The sequence below is a fragment of the Jaculus jaculus genome, chromosome 1 (assembly GCF_020740685.1).
Source record: "Jaculus jaculus isolate mJacJac1 chromosome 1, mJacJac1.mat.Y.cur, whole genome shotgun sequence".
Lineage (NCBI taxonomy): Eukaryota > Metazoa > Chordata > Mammalia > Rodentia > Dipodidae > Jaculus > Jaculus jaculus.
Window position 1 is genome coordinate 322,127,578 of NC_059102.1, and position 14,749 is coordinate 322,142,326.

Below are 14,749 nucleotides of genomic sequence, written 5' to 3' on the forward strand. Positions count from 1 at the left end.
AGGAAAATCAGAAAATACTAGTTCAGTTATATGCTATTACTGCTCCAGACTGCAATCCTTTAAGTCCTTCCATAGATCACGGTGAATATAATATACTTTTATGCCACTGCCAAGAAACAGACACAGCTAACAAAGGAGCTGAAAACATTTTCCAGGTTAGAATCTTGCCTAGATTGTCATTCTATCATTTTCAATTTCTGAAGTTTTCTCCTATTCAGCTGTCTCACCATGCTCCAAGTATGTGCTGAATTCTGGGATGTGAAAATTGACTTCCTAAGCTTGTTCCTGGATCAGCAAATGTCTCTTGTCCTAAAAACTCATCTAACCAAATTATTGGCCTATGTTATTTTCAACTTGCTAACCTATCAACACTGGGCTCATCATCAAATGACTGAGATGTGTTGCATAGCCTTATGACTATAATACTTCAAACTAAGTGACTTTCTAGGCCATCTGTATCTGCTTAACACTTAAAACTGCTACGTTTTATCTTTTATTCCCACCTAAACTCTTACTTTCAACAAAAGGTGTTTACAAATAAACCAGCATATACATTTAGCAACACCCTACAAACATCCCTGGGGAAAAAAAGAGCCCTAAGGACCAAAATCTTAGCTATCCTCTCCCATCTTTGTATTTAGTATCAGTTGAATAGCATCTATACCCATCTCTACAAGTTCAAAATCATAGAAAGACTTCCTACATGAAAAGTACTGTCCAATTTTACACATGCTCAGGCAATTATTCTTAAAATCTGTAGGCTATGATTCTAGGTTCATGTTACTGCTCAGAGTCCATTTACAACTGATGCTCAGGTATGAATTCTAATGAACAGGTATTAACCTATTCTTAGTTTGAAGATGTCTTTGCAGTTATTTCTAAAAACTTAAACCCCACTGCCAACCTGCCTCAGCACCCAGCACCAGAATTGTGAACAGAATCAAAGTAAGCTTGAATTTTGGGCATTTTAAGGAGTATTGTGTTATCTTCCCAGTGGAAATATCTGAAGACTCTTGATGGAATCATAGGATTAGGTGATTATGACCTGCTTCAAATTGTTTACTTTCATATATTTTAGTTATATGCAAGATTATGGAAATTTTTATTCGTTTTTTAAAATCAAGTGACCCTCAGGGACCTGCAATTACGTTTTTCATAGCCAACTATTTTATCACTACCCAAACCCAAAAAGCTATTAAAAATGCTTTTTGCTCAACAGAACCCATTATATAGACATGGAACTAGGATAAAAACCATAGAAAAGTGTTACCCAATTCCCACAGGTGATTTAAATACAGAACACAAATCTGTCCACAAAATAAAAAATCCCCAGGTGAAAAATGTTGGTTTTCTAGAATAACTCCCAGAAAACTGCTTCATTTTTCAATACCAAACTTGATTCATTTATGATTCAAATCTTCGTGATTTCACCTTGCTGTTTGGGTATTAAATCATAAGCTTTCACTGCCATCTTAAATAACAGACAAAATCCTGTTAATGTAGCAGCAAAGAAAATTTCAACAGTATTTAGTTACCTAACCATTTCTACCTTATATCCTCAAGTCTCCCTCTTCCCTATTATCAAGACAATCCTCTATTTTCTGCAACACTAGGGACTTATCCCAGGGCCTTTTCATACTACATCCAGAGCCCTTCCCTTCAGCAAACTATGCCAGTACTGCTTTGGGGGCACTTGTTTGAGACAAAGTCTCAACTCAGAAGCCTAAGCTGGACTATATGCACAACAGTTTGCTGTGATCCTCCTGACCCTTCCAAATCCCCCATGCTGAGTGAGAACACAGGCCTGGGCCAACACACCTACCATGAATCCATTTCTTGAACAAAAACAAGTTTTCAAGATGGAATGTTTTGAAACCAATGCGTTGAGTTTTGCTTGCCATGGGGCAAAAATAACAAACTTATCAAGTTTTATTCTGCCAGTATCTGGCATTTGAAACTCACCCATCCTCCCCTTTGCTTGCTATTTTGATTATCTGGTATTTAATTAGCACCCAAATTTGAATTTTCCCTCTGGGTAAGTATATGCAATCTTAATGTATACTGTTATGACTTATTCATGCCAGTGTAAGGTAAAAAGTTATGAGGATACTACTTTGTACTGTTATTTCTATAACAATTAACCTTTGTTTGCAAATACTTCAACTCAACCAGTTATCTCAAGCTCAACTCCAGCTTGTAGCAGTAAAACTTCTACTCACATTAATAACCTGATTTAAAGTAACTGAAAGAAAATCCTGAAGGAATCAGAAATGCAGGAAACCTGAACTTACCAGAAGCAAGCTAAAAACACCAACTGAAGTCTTATTTTAGTTCTACAGTTTGAGTCCTGATTCCTCACAGTGAGGAGCCTTTATAAAATTAAGTGTTATGTGCAAACCCAATAAAATTACATTAGGGGATCTAATGTTATCACATAGCTACAGTTAAGTTAGCAGTGTTGTGTAGTAGTGAAATCACTGGCTTGCATGATGGCTTCTAAAAGCATCTGTTCCCAAAGTTTCATGTATCATATATATGTATATATAAAATTAACAGTTGAGGACAGCCATTAGCATTTTGTAAACATGATAACTGAGCATTAACTTCTCCCAGCCAGTACCATTTCCCCTCATTAAATGTTAAAAGCCATTTGGGGGGGAGGGGAAGGGAAGAATTCAACTTTACTTCATATTATAAATCAAGTCGGTATACATTTAAGTTTTTAAAACCTAAATGTTCCAGGCAGAGTAAAAGAATGAGCTGTCCAGAAAGCGCACACTTAAATTGCTCCTCTTAGGAGTTGTATAAAGGGATTTTGAACCTTGATGGCGAGAATCCCAAAACAAGCATAAAATGAATTCTTTTTATTGCAAACAAACGTCTAAATTAATTTCTCCACCCACTTTCTTTAGAAAGAAAAAGAAATCAGCAGGCTAAGGAGATACCCATTCAAGAACTGACATGATTAAAAATTAAGATATAAATGGGTGACTCACAATTTCATTAGCTTACAAAGATGGTGGAGTTAACTACTACAAGCACACTAGTTATACAGTATTTTGTGGGAGAAGGGCATACAGACATAGCTAACTTCATATAGATCCCATTAGACAACTGGATTTACAACAAGTTTTTTTTTAATAAGAAATGGGCAAAGCCAGCTTTCTTTTCAGAATCAAAATGCAGAACAAATGGAAAAGTTATGGTATTTAACCTTCACAAGTTTGAGCCTCCACAAATAATGCAACCAAGTTTTACATTTTTAACAGCCCTTCTATATACACTCCATCTTCTCAATCTTAGTTCCAAATTTCATCTTCATTTCAATTATGCCAATTCCACTGTTATTGAAATAGAAAAACATTCCCAGTTTTGTTTTCTTTTTCCAGAAACTACTTAACTTACCCCTTTTCCACTATTATCCAACCAACTACAGAGAGGATGGAGTGTATTATGAGCAGTACAGAATCTTATGCAATTCATGAGGACCACTTAGTCCATACATGAATCTGGTTGCTAACATTTCTATTATATTGTGACAATGACTCCCGACTGTTAATTAATTCTCTGTGAGAAAAGGGGGGAGTAAATTCTTAATAAAAGACACCAGGTACAAAGCAACATTTTACTTTTGTTGTGATAAAAAAAAAAGTCACATTTTACAGATAAAATGTAGAACCCTGAAATACTGACACATTCTCTTATCGTGCACAATGCTGAGGTTCTCTTACGATTCACTTTAAAACTGCAATTAAAAATGTACAAAAAAGAAAAGAAAGAAAAATCAACCCACAAAGCTTCTAAAAAAGGAACCCGCAGGCACTTCCTCTTGTGGAATGTTTAAAAAGTTAGCCTACTAAAGAAAACAGTCGACTTCTTGTGAAGGTTTTGGAGAAATATGTATCAGTTCGTTTTATTTGGGTATTCAATAATATCCTTGGTGATAATGCTGACTCCATGGCTTCTGACCCCAGAATTGCTGTAAGAGAAAATTTTTTTTTTAAAGAAAAAACATCAATAAGCCACTCAAATTGCTTTTAGGAAATGACAATGATCTATTTCAGAGTAATTGCTGGAAACAAATTTATACTTGTCACACTTGATTTCTATACCAAACCAGTTTTAGTTAGTTTTAATATCCCATTATTTATCAATACATATTACAAAAAGAAACAATATGATTTGGGTTAGTTTACAGTATTAAAGCTACTAGTAAAAAGAACCATATGTATTATATTACTTTTATCAAAAAAACTGTAACAAACTCCAACTTACTTATATATCTGTAACTACAACACAGTACACTTGGCTCTATTAATTATACTTCAACACTTCAAATCCCTGATTATTATGATCTTTTTCCAAGAATTTTTGCACATACAATCATGTAAGAAATTACTTACACCCTGCTGCCACTGGTTGTAGCCCTGAGATTGATTTTTGTAGCCACGATTGTTTCCTCGTCCTCTGAAGTTCTATGAAAGAGGACAACAGATCTATTAAAGTTCTGAATGCTAGAATTTTCCAGGTTCAAAGGTGATATGGTGGTGAGAATACAACAATATACAGGTAATGTATACACCTGTCTCTGGGGAATGTAAACTCTGTACTCTGCTCAACCTTGCATTTTTAAAAAATCTACCTGACAGCCTGGGATACAGCTCAGTCTAAGAAGCTTCCCAAAAATGCTTTAAAGCCCCAGCACCACTAAATCAATCAATATTGATCTTGAAAAAACTCCACCTGACTTTATTGCCAGTGTACCTGCAAAGCAGTAAAACAGATGTACAATCTAATTCCTTACTGAGGCTCCCCAACCCAATCATACAACTTTCTAAGTTATAGTTAACCATTGCCTCCAAGAATTGTAAATCATTACCTGGTTGTAGTTCCCTCTGTTGGGCATTCCACCTCTGTTGTAATTCCCTCTGTTTGAATAACCACCTCGGCCAGGAAAGACAGGACCGCGAGGGTATGGATAGCCGATTCCACCGCTTCCGCCACCGCCACCACCTCTCTGCGGCATATTGCCCCTCCTATTATATCCACCACGATTCCCAGGGGCTAAAAAGAGAGAGGTATTCAATTTGTGTTGTACTGAATTCCAAGTGCACTTCTGTATTTTTATTAAAAGATGTATATAAGGACAGCCTGAGCTAGACTGAGGCCCTCAAAAAAACAAAAAAAAAAACTTGTCTAAGGAAAAAAGCAATGTTTTAATCATTACTACACACATAATCCAGGTGATAAAATCAAAATTTAGTACTATGGCAATAAAGGGTTAATGTGAGGAATATTTCCTGTATTTAGCTAAGGGACTTGCAGCCCAATCTGTTAAGATTCTTAACTCTTCAAACTTGAATAAACACTCCAAATTAACTTGCCTCCTCCTCTGAAATTGCCACCACGCATATTAAATCCTCCTCGTCCTCTATGGCCACCTCGGTTGAATTGGTTCTTGCCACTCTTGTTTTTATTGCTCTTCTTTGAACCAGTGTTTTGCTTCTTTTCAGGTGGAAGTGCTTTTTTGCTTTCTTCCTTATATTGCTCCAAAAGCTTTTGGGCTTCCTCCTTCTGAAGTTCAACATAGGTAATTTCATCAAAACATTCAGCCACCTCTGGCAAGGTGAAGTTTCCTACAGGGAATAAAATTGAATTAAACTATGACACTCACTGCAAGTTTATCTATAATCCTGTAACTTTCAATCCCTGTATTTCTATGTATCTAACAGCTTAGACATTTGTCTGAAGCCAAGTATCTATTTACCCTGTCATCAGAATTCTTAAAACTATTTGTTCTAAGACAACTTATAACTGTAAATTACAGAAACAGACAAGATAGTGAAATTAAGTTCCATGCCTTTCATTTTAAGGACTGCATGTTCTGGTAGGTCTTTCCCCTCTACTTCTGCTTTCTTCTGTGTTCTCTGCTTATAGTCTTCATCTTTTGGGCAAACTACGACAGCTTTTCGCTGGAAGCCTGCAAACAGGCACATCTTTCTCCTCTGGGCAGCAGCCGACACATTTGTCTTGGGAGAAAAAGTTTATAATCTTAGACGTTATTGTTCTACACTCTATCAAATTATCAGTAAGTTTTAATTTCAAAGCTATTGCTTACCTGATCCAGAATGAAATTCCGCTTCTTACGTGCAGCAATCTCAATAAACTTTCCAAGACACTGTGGGGCTCTCTGCAACAGGGTGTTGAGTTTTCCAGTATCTGCCATTTGCTTCTTAAAACCTGCCACCTATTTTTAATTAAAATTTTGTTTGACTTGGAGAAATCAAATTATGCTTATTTTTCCCCTTATTTATTGGGGGGCAGGACTAGAGAATTGGTATGTCAGGGCCTCTCCAGCCACTGCAAATGAACTCTAGATGCATGCACTCCCTTGAGTATCTAGCTTATGTGAGTACTGGGGAATTGAACGTAGGTCCATACATAAGACTTTGCAGGCAAATGTCTTGACCATCTCTCTCCAGCCCCAAGTTATGCTTTTAAAAACGGCTTAGGGCTATGGAGATATATGGCTTAGTAGTTAAGGTGTCTGCCTGCAAAATCAAAGGATACGACCCACCCCGCCCCAGGTAAGCACTGATGCATGTTTACAGGGGCTGGAGGCCATGCATACCAATTCTCTATCTAGCCCATTCTCATTCTCTCCCTGCCTCCTTTCTCTCAAATAAAAATAAAATAGCTGGGCATGATAGTGCATGCCTTTAATCGCAGCACTCTGGAGGCACAGGTAGTAGGATCGCCATGAGTTCAAAGCCACCCTGAGACTACATAGTTAATGCCAGGTAAGCCTGGACCAGAGTGAGAAGCTACCTCAAAAATAAATATTTTAAAAGAACAGCTTAGATCTTTGGAGAGCAAACCTTTTGTAATTTCACTATCATCTTTCCTTGTTACAAAATACTGACTTTTATGATTTAGTAAAACTAAACTTTTTAAAAAGTTTTCCAGTATTTTTACCTGTCAAAAATTAAGCCTGAGGCCGGGCGTGGTGGCGCACGCCTTTAATCCCGGCACTCGGGAGGCAGAGGTAGGAGGATCGCCGTGAGTTCAAGGCCACCCTGAGACTACAGAGTTAATTCCAGGTCAGCCTGGACCAGAGTGAGACCCTACCTCGAAAAACCAAAAAAAAAAAAAAAAAAAAAAAAAATTAAGCCTGACCACTTAAAGGCTTTGACCTGACTACTAGTTATCAACAAAATAGACAAAAACCAAGAACACACCTCAACTATCTTCTGACCTATTTCTTCAGGTGCTGGAAATGGAACCCAGGGGTCTGTGTATATGCTAGGCAATGGCTCCTACACCCCCATACCCTTTGAGACCTGAAATCCCAAAGTTAAGCTCAACATTTTACTCACCATCATCTTATCCATAATGGTATTTGTTCCAAGAATGTTGTATTTACCAGGATTTTCAGCTGCATGCTTAGTAACCCAGGTAGTTTTTCCAGCTCCTGGCAAGCCAATCATCATCACAACCTACAGAAGACAAATGCTACTTCAGTATTTAAGCATTAGAAACTATCCCAATTATTTCAACCTTTTTTAAGCCTAACAAGGTAATTTTATTTGTGGAAAATACAAAAATACAAGGAAAATGTTGCTTAAAAAAAAGATCAATGTCTTATACTATTCACAACACAAAAGCTACTGACAAATGCCATATTCTTAAAAAAAAAAAAAAAAAGGAAAAGGAAATCACTCACTTCACAATCTTTTTTCTCTTCAGGTCCCTTTGGTCCTCTAACTCTATCCTCTAAGGGAACATTTTGGATGAAAGTGTACTCTTCCGGTATTGGAAAATATGGCTTTTCCTTCTGACCAAAATTAAATTCAACTGCACAGTTATGGCAAAGCACATGTGGAAACAGTGGCCGTTCAGCAAGAACTTCCTTACTGATTTTGAAGGCAACACCAAGATCTTGTCCATTCTTAGCATAGGAGAGCTCTACTTCATCACCTTCAAAGTTCTATTAAACAGAAAAGAAAACCCCAGCTTCAATCTATTTCCTGAAAGCTTGCAACACCATTCTAGATCCAAGTAACTTATTCTGTGAACATGTTTACATGCCAAAAACAATGTAGCATACATGCCCAGAAATATTGCTTTAAATGGACTCAATTTTTCAGGCCAATCCAGTGTATTTTGTCAAAATGCTTCCATGATTCTTGCACCAAAAAGTCCTATATTTTCCCAGCTCACTGGTTTTTAGCCCAGAAGTAGCACATGTATTTAGTAACATTGGTAGCAGACAATAAATTTAAAAATTGTTTAGTTTTATGCAGAAAGTAACTTTCTATTTACAGATTTTTAGCTTTAACTTACAGCAAAACATGTAATCACATCATTTTCATCAAACTTCTCTCCATAATCTTCTGTCTCACAGTTGCATGTTTTTATTCCTTTCAGTGAATAACCGTAAGAAAATTCTTCTTCACCTAAGAAAGCAAGCTTTTATATTTAATAGTCCAATACTTTTCTTTTACAGGGTTACAAGAAAAGCAATGAATATGTATATGTACCTCCCAATAAACTTTAACCTATCTACCACAATAACAGTCCAAGAGCAAGATAGGCTTATCTACTATTTAACATACTAAATGTCATGGCAGGAAATCTATTTTAACTGTAACTTTGGAAGACTTTATAGAGACAAAAACTAAAAATTCCTGAGCCTGCTACAATATCACTCATCTGTAAAATGCCTACACAGAATGATTTAACAAGATGTAGAATGCGTTAAGACTAGTTAAGTTACTTCTATTAAACTCTTAAGTATTGATGCTTCCAAAGTACTCAAATGGAAACTTTACCAAGCAACATTCCACTTGTTGTTAATGACCAGCCAATCCGAACTTCATGTATATCAATATCTTTCGTATATAAATGCCTTACTGGGATCTTCTCAGTTACCTAAAAATCAAATCAGTACATGATTAAACTATAAAAACATGGCATGTTACTTGAACTGTGACCATCCATTGGCTTTTAAGACAATCCTCCAACCTACCGTTTTCCCTAACCCACTATCATTTACACTTCAAGTTAAAGTGTGTTCTAGCCTGAAAATTAATAAATAAAACCCTCAAAAGGTAATACTGATTAAGGGTATTCTAGCTGGGTGTGGTGGTGCATGTCTTTAATAATCCCAGCACTGGAGAGGTAAAGGTAGATGATCATGAGTTCCAGGCCACCCTGAGACTCCATAGTGAATTCCAGGCTAGCCTGGGCTACAGTGAAACCCTACGGGGGGGGGGGGGGCACAAAAAAAGAGTACTCTAATAAAATGTGTCCCCTGGGAATACTACTATAAATATTTAACTTAAAAACAAAGATCCCGAAACTTCAGAAGTCTCTTTGGTACAAATGAACTCAATAAGGTTCCTGAAGCTGGTCATGGTGACTTACACCTATAATCCCAGCACCTGAGAGGCTAAGGTAGGACAACCCATGAAAGAACTGAAGTCAGGAAGCCATTTACCTTCATCTCAAAACAGACTTTGCCTTTTGACACTCCGTAAGATGCCCTTCCTCCAGCCCAAAGAAAAGCAAAACTCTCCATAGTCAGGGAGGAAGCACTGAGACGATCTCTTGATATTTTAAAATGCAGATCACAGTTATCTGTAATTATATCAAATGTCCCATTATTCTTTTACATTCAATGTAATGTTTCAGCTTTGTAGACAAAATGAGTTTCCGTATACATCATGCTGTTCACTTGTCCTCAACTGAAGCCCCACTCCCACACCAAGTTACTCTTGTCAATTACATACTTTAAAAAACATCAGCTGCCTATTAAATTAATGTCAGTGTTTAACTTGTGTTTTAAATACACAAAATACCCAAAACAATGTGATATTAATACATACCTGCTCTGCTCTTTACCTTGATTTAGAGGCAAGCAGTAGAGGATAGCAGAAAATCAAAGTGAAGCATGCCAGAACCAGGTAGTTTACCAGGGAGGCCGAATATTTTAAGAGCATCAACTGTTGATTCTGCACTTTGCAGTTTAACAAGGTTCTAGAGACTCAATTCTTTTCTAACTTGACTGAGGCAGCTTCTACCCACAAACCTGCTTATCTTTTAAAGGTCTTAATGCTACATCATTTTAGGCCTGCTTTCCACAACCTGAGATTAACCACTTCCTAGATTATGCAAACCAAGTCTCAAGCCTAGCTACCTTTTCGTCATTAACATGCATCTTCTCAGAATTCTCACTTGACTAACCCTATATTTAAAAAGATGTTTTTAACTGGTAAAAAATTAAACTGCAATATGAATTTTCCTTGAAGTCCTTGTCACTGATAGAACCTTTCCTGGTGGTGAGGATTGAATCCAGGTCCTTATACATGCTAGGCAAGCACTTTCTAACCACATCTCCAAGCCGTGATATAACAATTTTGTTGAAACCCATTATCGAAGTAAATGTAAAAATTTCTAGCTGACTAAAAATCTACCTCCTAAGCCTAGCCCCCTTGGTAGGGAGATCGCCTTGAGTTCAAGGCTGCCCTAAGACTACATCGTGAATTCCAGGTCAGCCTGAGCTACAGTGAGACCCTACCACGAAAAACAAAAAACAAAACCAAACAAAAAAACCTTCTAGCAGTGTTATGTTGACCCTTCTGATGCAATCACTGCTTTATTGCACCTTGCTAAATCAAACTTTACATTAAAGCAACTGATATAAACTTTTAAATCAACTGCTTCTTCCAATGCCTCTTTAAGACTATCAACTACAAGCCGGGTGTAGTGGCGCACGCCTTTAATCCCAGCACTGGGGAGGCAGAGGGAGGAAGATTATCCCTGGACCAGAGTGAGACCCTACCTCGAAAAACCAAAAAAGAAAAAAAAAAAAAGACTATCAACCACTATAAATACTATACTTACAAAAGCAGTTTCACATTTTCTTTTAATACTCTAGTCATTTGTTTCCATAAAAAAATTGAGAATCTAAACTACTTCACCCACAAAGCAGTTAGTTGGACACCTTTCTTCCTATTTCAAGCACATTTTTCCCTCTACCTTTTGTTCCATTTATCAGTGCAAGTTGCGCTTTCTGATCAAATACTAAAACCAACAATTTTACTGATAAAAAAAAACTTAAGTCTGACAGCTAAGGCCCATTTCATGGTTTGCAATACGTCCTTCATACTCAATTGCAACCCAACTGGGTAAAGGAGAATATTTACAGCGCTGCCATTGATACCATTCGCTGCTGAAGAAAGCTAGTGGCCCAGTGACGGCCCACTGCTGCTGCCCCAGGTCTTTGGAAGAAATCAACTTATGTTAAAGCAGCAGCTACTGAACTGGAATTGAGAACAGAAGAGCAGTTATTGAAATAGTATTATTACAATCTTTTAGATTAGGGAATATACTTGTGTGCTAATTGGAAGTCATTAGTAAATTATTTAACTAGCCCAAATAGCTCACTTAATATAGGTTCCACAAAAATGAAATTGTAAATTACCTTACTAGCCTACTCAGGACAAGTTACAGGTAGTTAAGTTTCTGGTAGTTAAAACTGACATTTTACATCCCTGAACAAGAAAACTTCCAAGACAAGAATATCAAATTGGTAGAACCTACAAGATATCCAATATACAACTGAAGCCATATTTAATATTAAGCTACAGGAATCTGAATATAAACCATTATCTTCCTCACTTAAAAAAGTAACTTGGTTTTCTTCACTGAACTACAATCTACATGCTGTTTTCTCAAAATAGCACTTCATTCGAAACGAGCGGGTCAGTCTACTGCACTTACAAGTATCAAGACAAACCACCGTGTCGTCGAAGTGTTCATCTTCTTCCTCTACAGGTGGCTGAGGAGATTTGGCTCTGAAAGACAGAATGGTCTCCTGATACAGCTTTCCTCACCAACCTGAAAGGGGGACGGGGGGACACTAGCCCAACTAGGTAGGTTAGGATTCTCTACCTGCTGTACTTGTTTTCTTCAATGTACTCAAAATACCCCCGGCCATGATCTTCTCGCGGTCTCTTAACGCCTCTCTTTTTATCTCCGCCTTTCTGCTCTGTTTTGCCGTCTCCTACAACACACAACGCCGCGGTAAGAGGCCAAGGCCCCCACCCCCCCCCCCCCCACACACACAGGAGGGTTTCTGCACCAGGCCCTGACGCTGCTTGTTTTTAACGCACAAATGTCCACTCGAGAAGAAGCCGGCTCAGAACCGGACTGGAAGGAGTGACGCAGTAAGAAGAAGCCCTTGCAAATTTCGGCCCAACGCCGGTACCTTTCCGGAAAGCTCTCCACAGAACACCCCCCCACCACCACCACGCAACACGGCGCGGCCCGAGGCCCACGTGCACGCCGGGCTCGGGAGGGGGAGGGGCGGAGCGGAGCCGGGCGCCCGGCCTCCCCTCCCCCACGCGGGCCCGCGCGCCCCGCCGCCGCATTGTACTGAGCTTCCGCCCCGCTCCCCGCGCCCGGCTCCTCCCGCCGGAAGTGACGTCACGCCGAGCCCCTGCGCTCCTTGCACAATACCGCGCGGCGAGGAGCCGCCAAAGCGCGCCCGCCCCGGGACCTCGGGCCTCTCCCCTCCCCCCCTCCCGCCCCGAGACATGTGCCCGCACCGCGCGCACGCAGCGCCGAGGCGCCAACAGCGGCCGCGGGGCTACTCCCCCCCCCCCGTTCTCCAGCGGCAGCTGCAGCTCCCCCCGGCGTCCGAACCACATAATGGAGGCGCCGCCACCACCACCGTCACGGCGAGCCCTCCCCCCCCCCACACACACACCAAGGCCGCTCGGCTAATCCGGGATTCCCCGCGCCCCTCCCCCGCCCGGGGCTCCCTCCCCGCCCCTAGGGGCTCCGGCAGGTCTCAGGGGCACGGTCCCCAACCCCTTCGCGGGGGGGGGCTCCCGCCGCGCGCAACGTACCACGCAGCACTCACCCGCCGCCGCCGGAGCCCCGGGGCGACCGCCGCCGCCTCCTCCGCCTTCCGCCTTCTCCTTACCTCCCGCCTGCTGCTGGCCCTGTCTCGCCCCGGGCGGCGCCACCGTCACCGCGAACAGCGAGGTGGGGCCGCTGCTCTTCCCCGCGGCCTCCTTGCCGGCCCCGCGCTGCTGGGCCGTCTGCTGCTGCTGCTGCTGCTGTTGCTGCGGCGTGGCCGGCGGTTGCGACTGCTGCTCGCCGTGCCCGTTCTCGTCGCCCGCGCCCTCCTCGTCGTCGCCGAGCTCGTCCTCGCCCTCCTGGAAGCCCTGGTCGTCGCCGTTCTCGTCCTCCGAAGCCGCCTCCTCCTCCTCCATCGGGCCCGAGTCGGCCGCCCCCGCGGCCCCGTTCTCCTCTCCTAGCTCCATCTGGTCGCCGTCCAGCGCGGCGATCCCTTCCTCCTCCTCCTCCTCGTCGCCGCCGGCCGCGGCCTCCTGCTCGAGGCCTGCCCCCGAGCCTCCGGCCGAATCCCCGCCCAGATCGAGGCTCCCGTTGCCGGGCTCCATGGCGGGGCGGCCGCCGGCCTCGTTATCCAGCGCGGCCTGGAGGCGGTCCATGAGGTCAGCCTTGAGGCCCTTGTCAGAGAGGCGCCGCTTCTTGAGCTCCTCCTTCAGCTCCGACACCTTCAGCTTTTTTACATTAACGGGCGAGGAACTCATGGTGAGGGTCCCCGGTTCACCGCTGGCTGCTGGCTCAGGCTCGGCTCCGCTCCCTCGGCCCCGGGCGGCGGCTGCGGCTGCGGCTGGAAAGATGGCTTGAGTGCTGCAGAGCGGACCCGCCTGATGTCGAACGGCGCCAATTCCTTTCACCGAGTTCGCGAGGCAGACGCGGAGACTCGCCTGGCGCGAGCGAGCACGCAACGTCCTCTCGCTGTGCCGGCGCCGCGCACGTAATATATCCGCTCCGCCCCTTTACGTGACGAGCGCAGCGCGGGAGGGACGCGAGCGCGCCGGACCCGCCCATTCCCGGAGCCCGCTCCCCGCCCCCACGGCGCCGGCCTGCGCGCTTGCCCGCCGCGCAGCGCGCTCGTGATTGGGGCTGGCAATGGAGAAGGAGGAGGAGGAGGAGGAGGAGGGAGCGAAGCGGCCTTTCGGTTGAACCGATCTGCTGCAAAGGCGATTGGTCTTTTCCGGTTCTTTGGTGGCTGTGCCTCCTTGGAGCTTTACTTTGCTAGCCTGGAGGCGGCTTTTCTCTGACCCTTTTGGTGCCCCCTCTTGGCATTTTCCACTCAGGTGTACCCCACCTCTTCTTCCATCTTAGATGTACTTTTTTTGTATACTCCCCCAGCTCTTCTGTTAAAACATCCTCAAAAAAATCTCCAGCCCTGGCCTGTGTAACACCAATTGAACGCACGGTTTCCCCTAACCCGCTCAATATTTATTCGACGTCATTTTTGCAAGGCCTGCCTGGCAAGTTGGACTTGGAAGTTTGGAAAGGGCAAAGGGAAGAGTCTTTGTTTTGTCGGTTCCCAACAAACCCTGGTGCCAGGGCTGGGAAGTGGGCTTGCTGTACTGCCCCATGCCACACAGTGTTCTGTAGGATAGCTTGGAATTGCAGCTGAGTTGACTCCATACATACTTTTTACCCGACTTCTGTATTTATACTTAATCTTCTAATTAGGAGGTCCCAATAGCTAAAGATGAGAGTAAGGCCAGCTAGATTATATACTCCAGTTCTCCTACTACTGAAACGCTCTTCATTTAATCATGTTGAAAAGTCTACAAACCCATGAACAATAAATGACGGCAATTTAATAAAAAGTAAAAATAAATTGTTAGATCGG

The 14,749-nt window shown here is 42.3% G+C and overlaps 1 protein-coding gene across 1 annotated transcript; it reads right to left on the reverse strand.

Annotated features, from left to right (window-relative positions):
- Window positions 1-2,849: 2,849 nt before the first annotated feature.
- Hnrnpu (heterogeneous nuclear ribonucleoprotein U) lies at window positions 2,850-13,830 on the reverse strand. The gene is made up of 14 exons (XM_004653267.3): window positions 12,992-13,830; window positions 11,956-12,067; window positions 11,785-11,858; window positions 9,500-9,639; window positions 8,832-8,931; window positions 8,344-8,456; window positions 7,724-7,987; window positions 7,377-7,496; window positions 6,119-6,247; window positions 5,861-6,029; window positions 5,385-5,636; window positions 4,880-5,064; window positions 4,404-4,475; window positions 2,850-3,979 (listed from the first exon to the last, which is right to left on the reverse strand). The coding sequence occupies exons 1-14, from the start codon at window positions 13,623-13,625 to the stop codon at window positions 3,926-3,928; spliced, it is 2,418 nt and encodes an 805-aa protein (XP_004653324.1). The 5' UTR covers window positions 13,626-13,830; the 3' UTR covers window positions 2,850-3,925.
- Window positions 13,831-14,749: the final 919 nt, after the last annotated feature.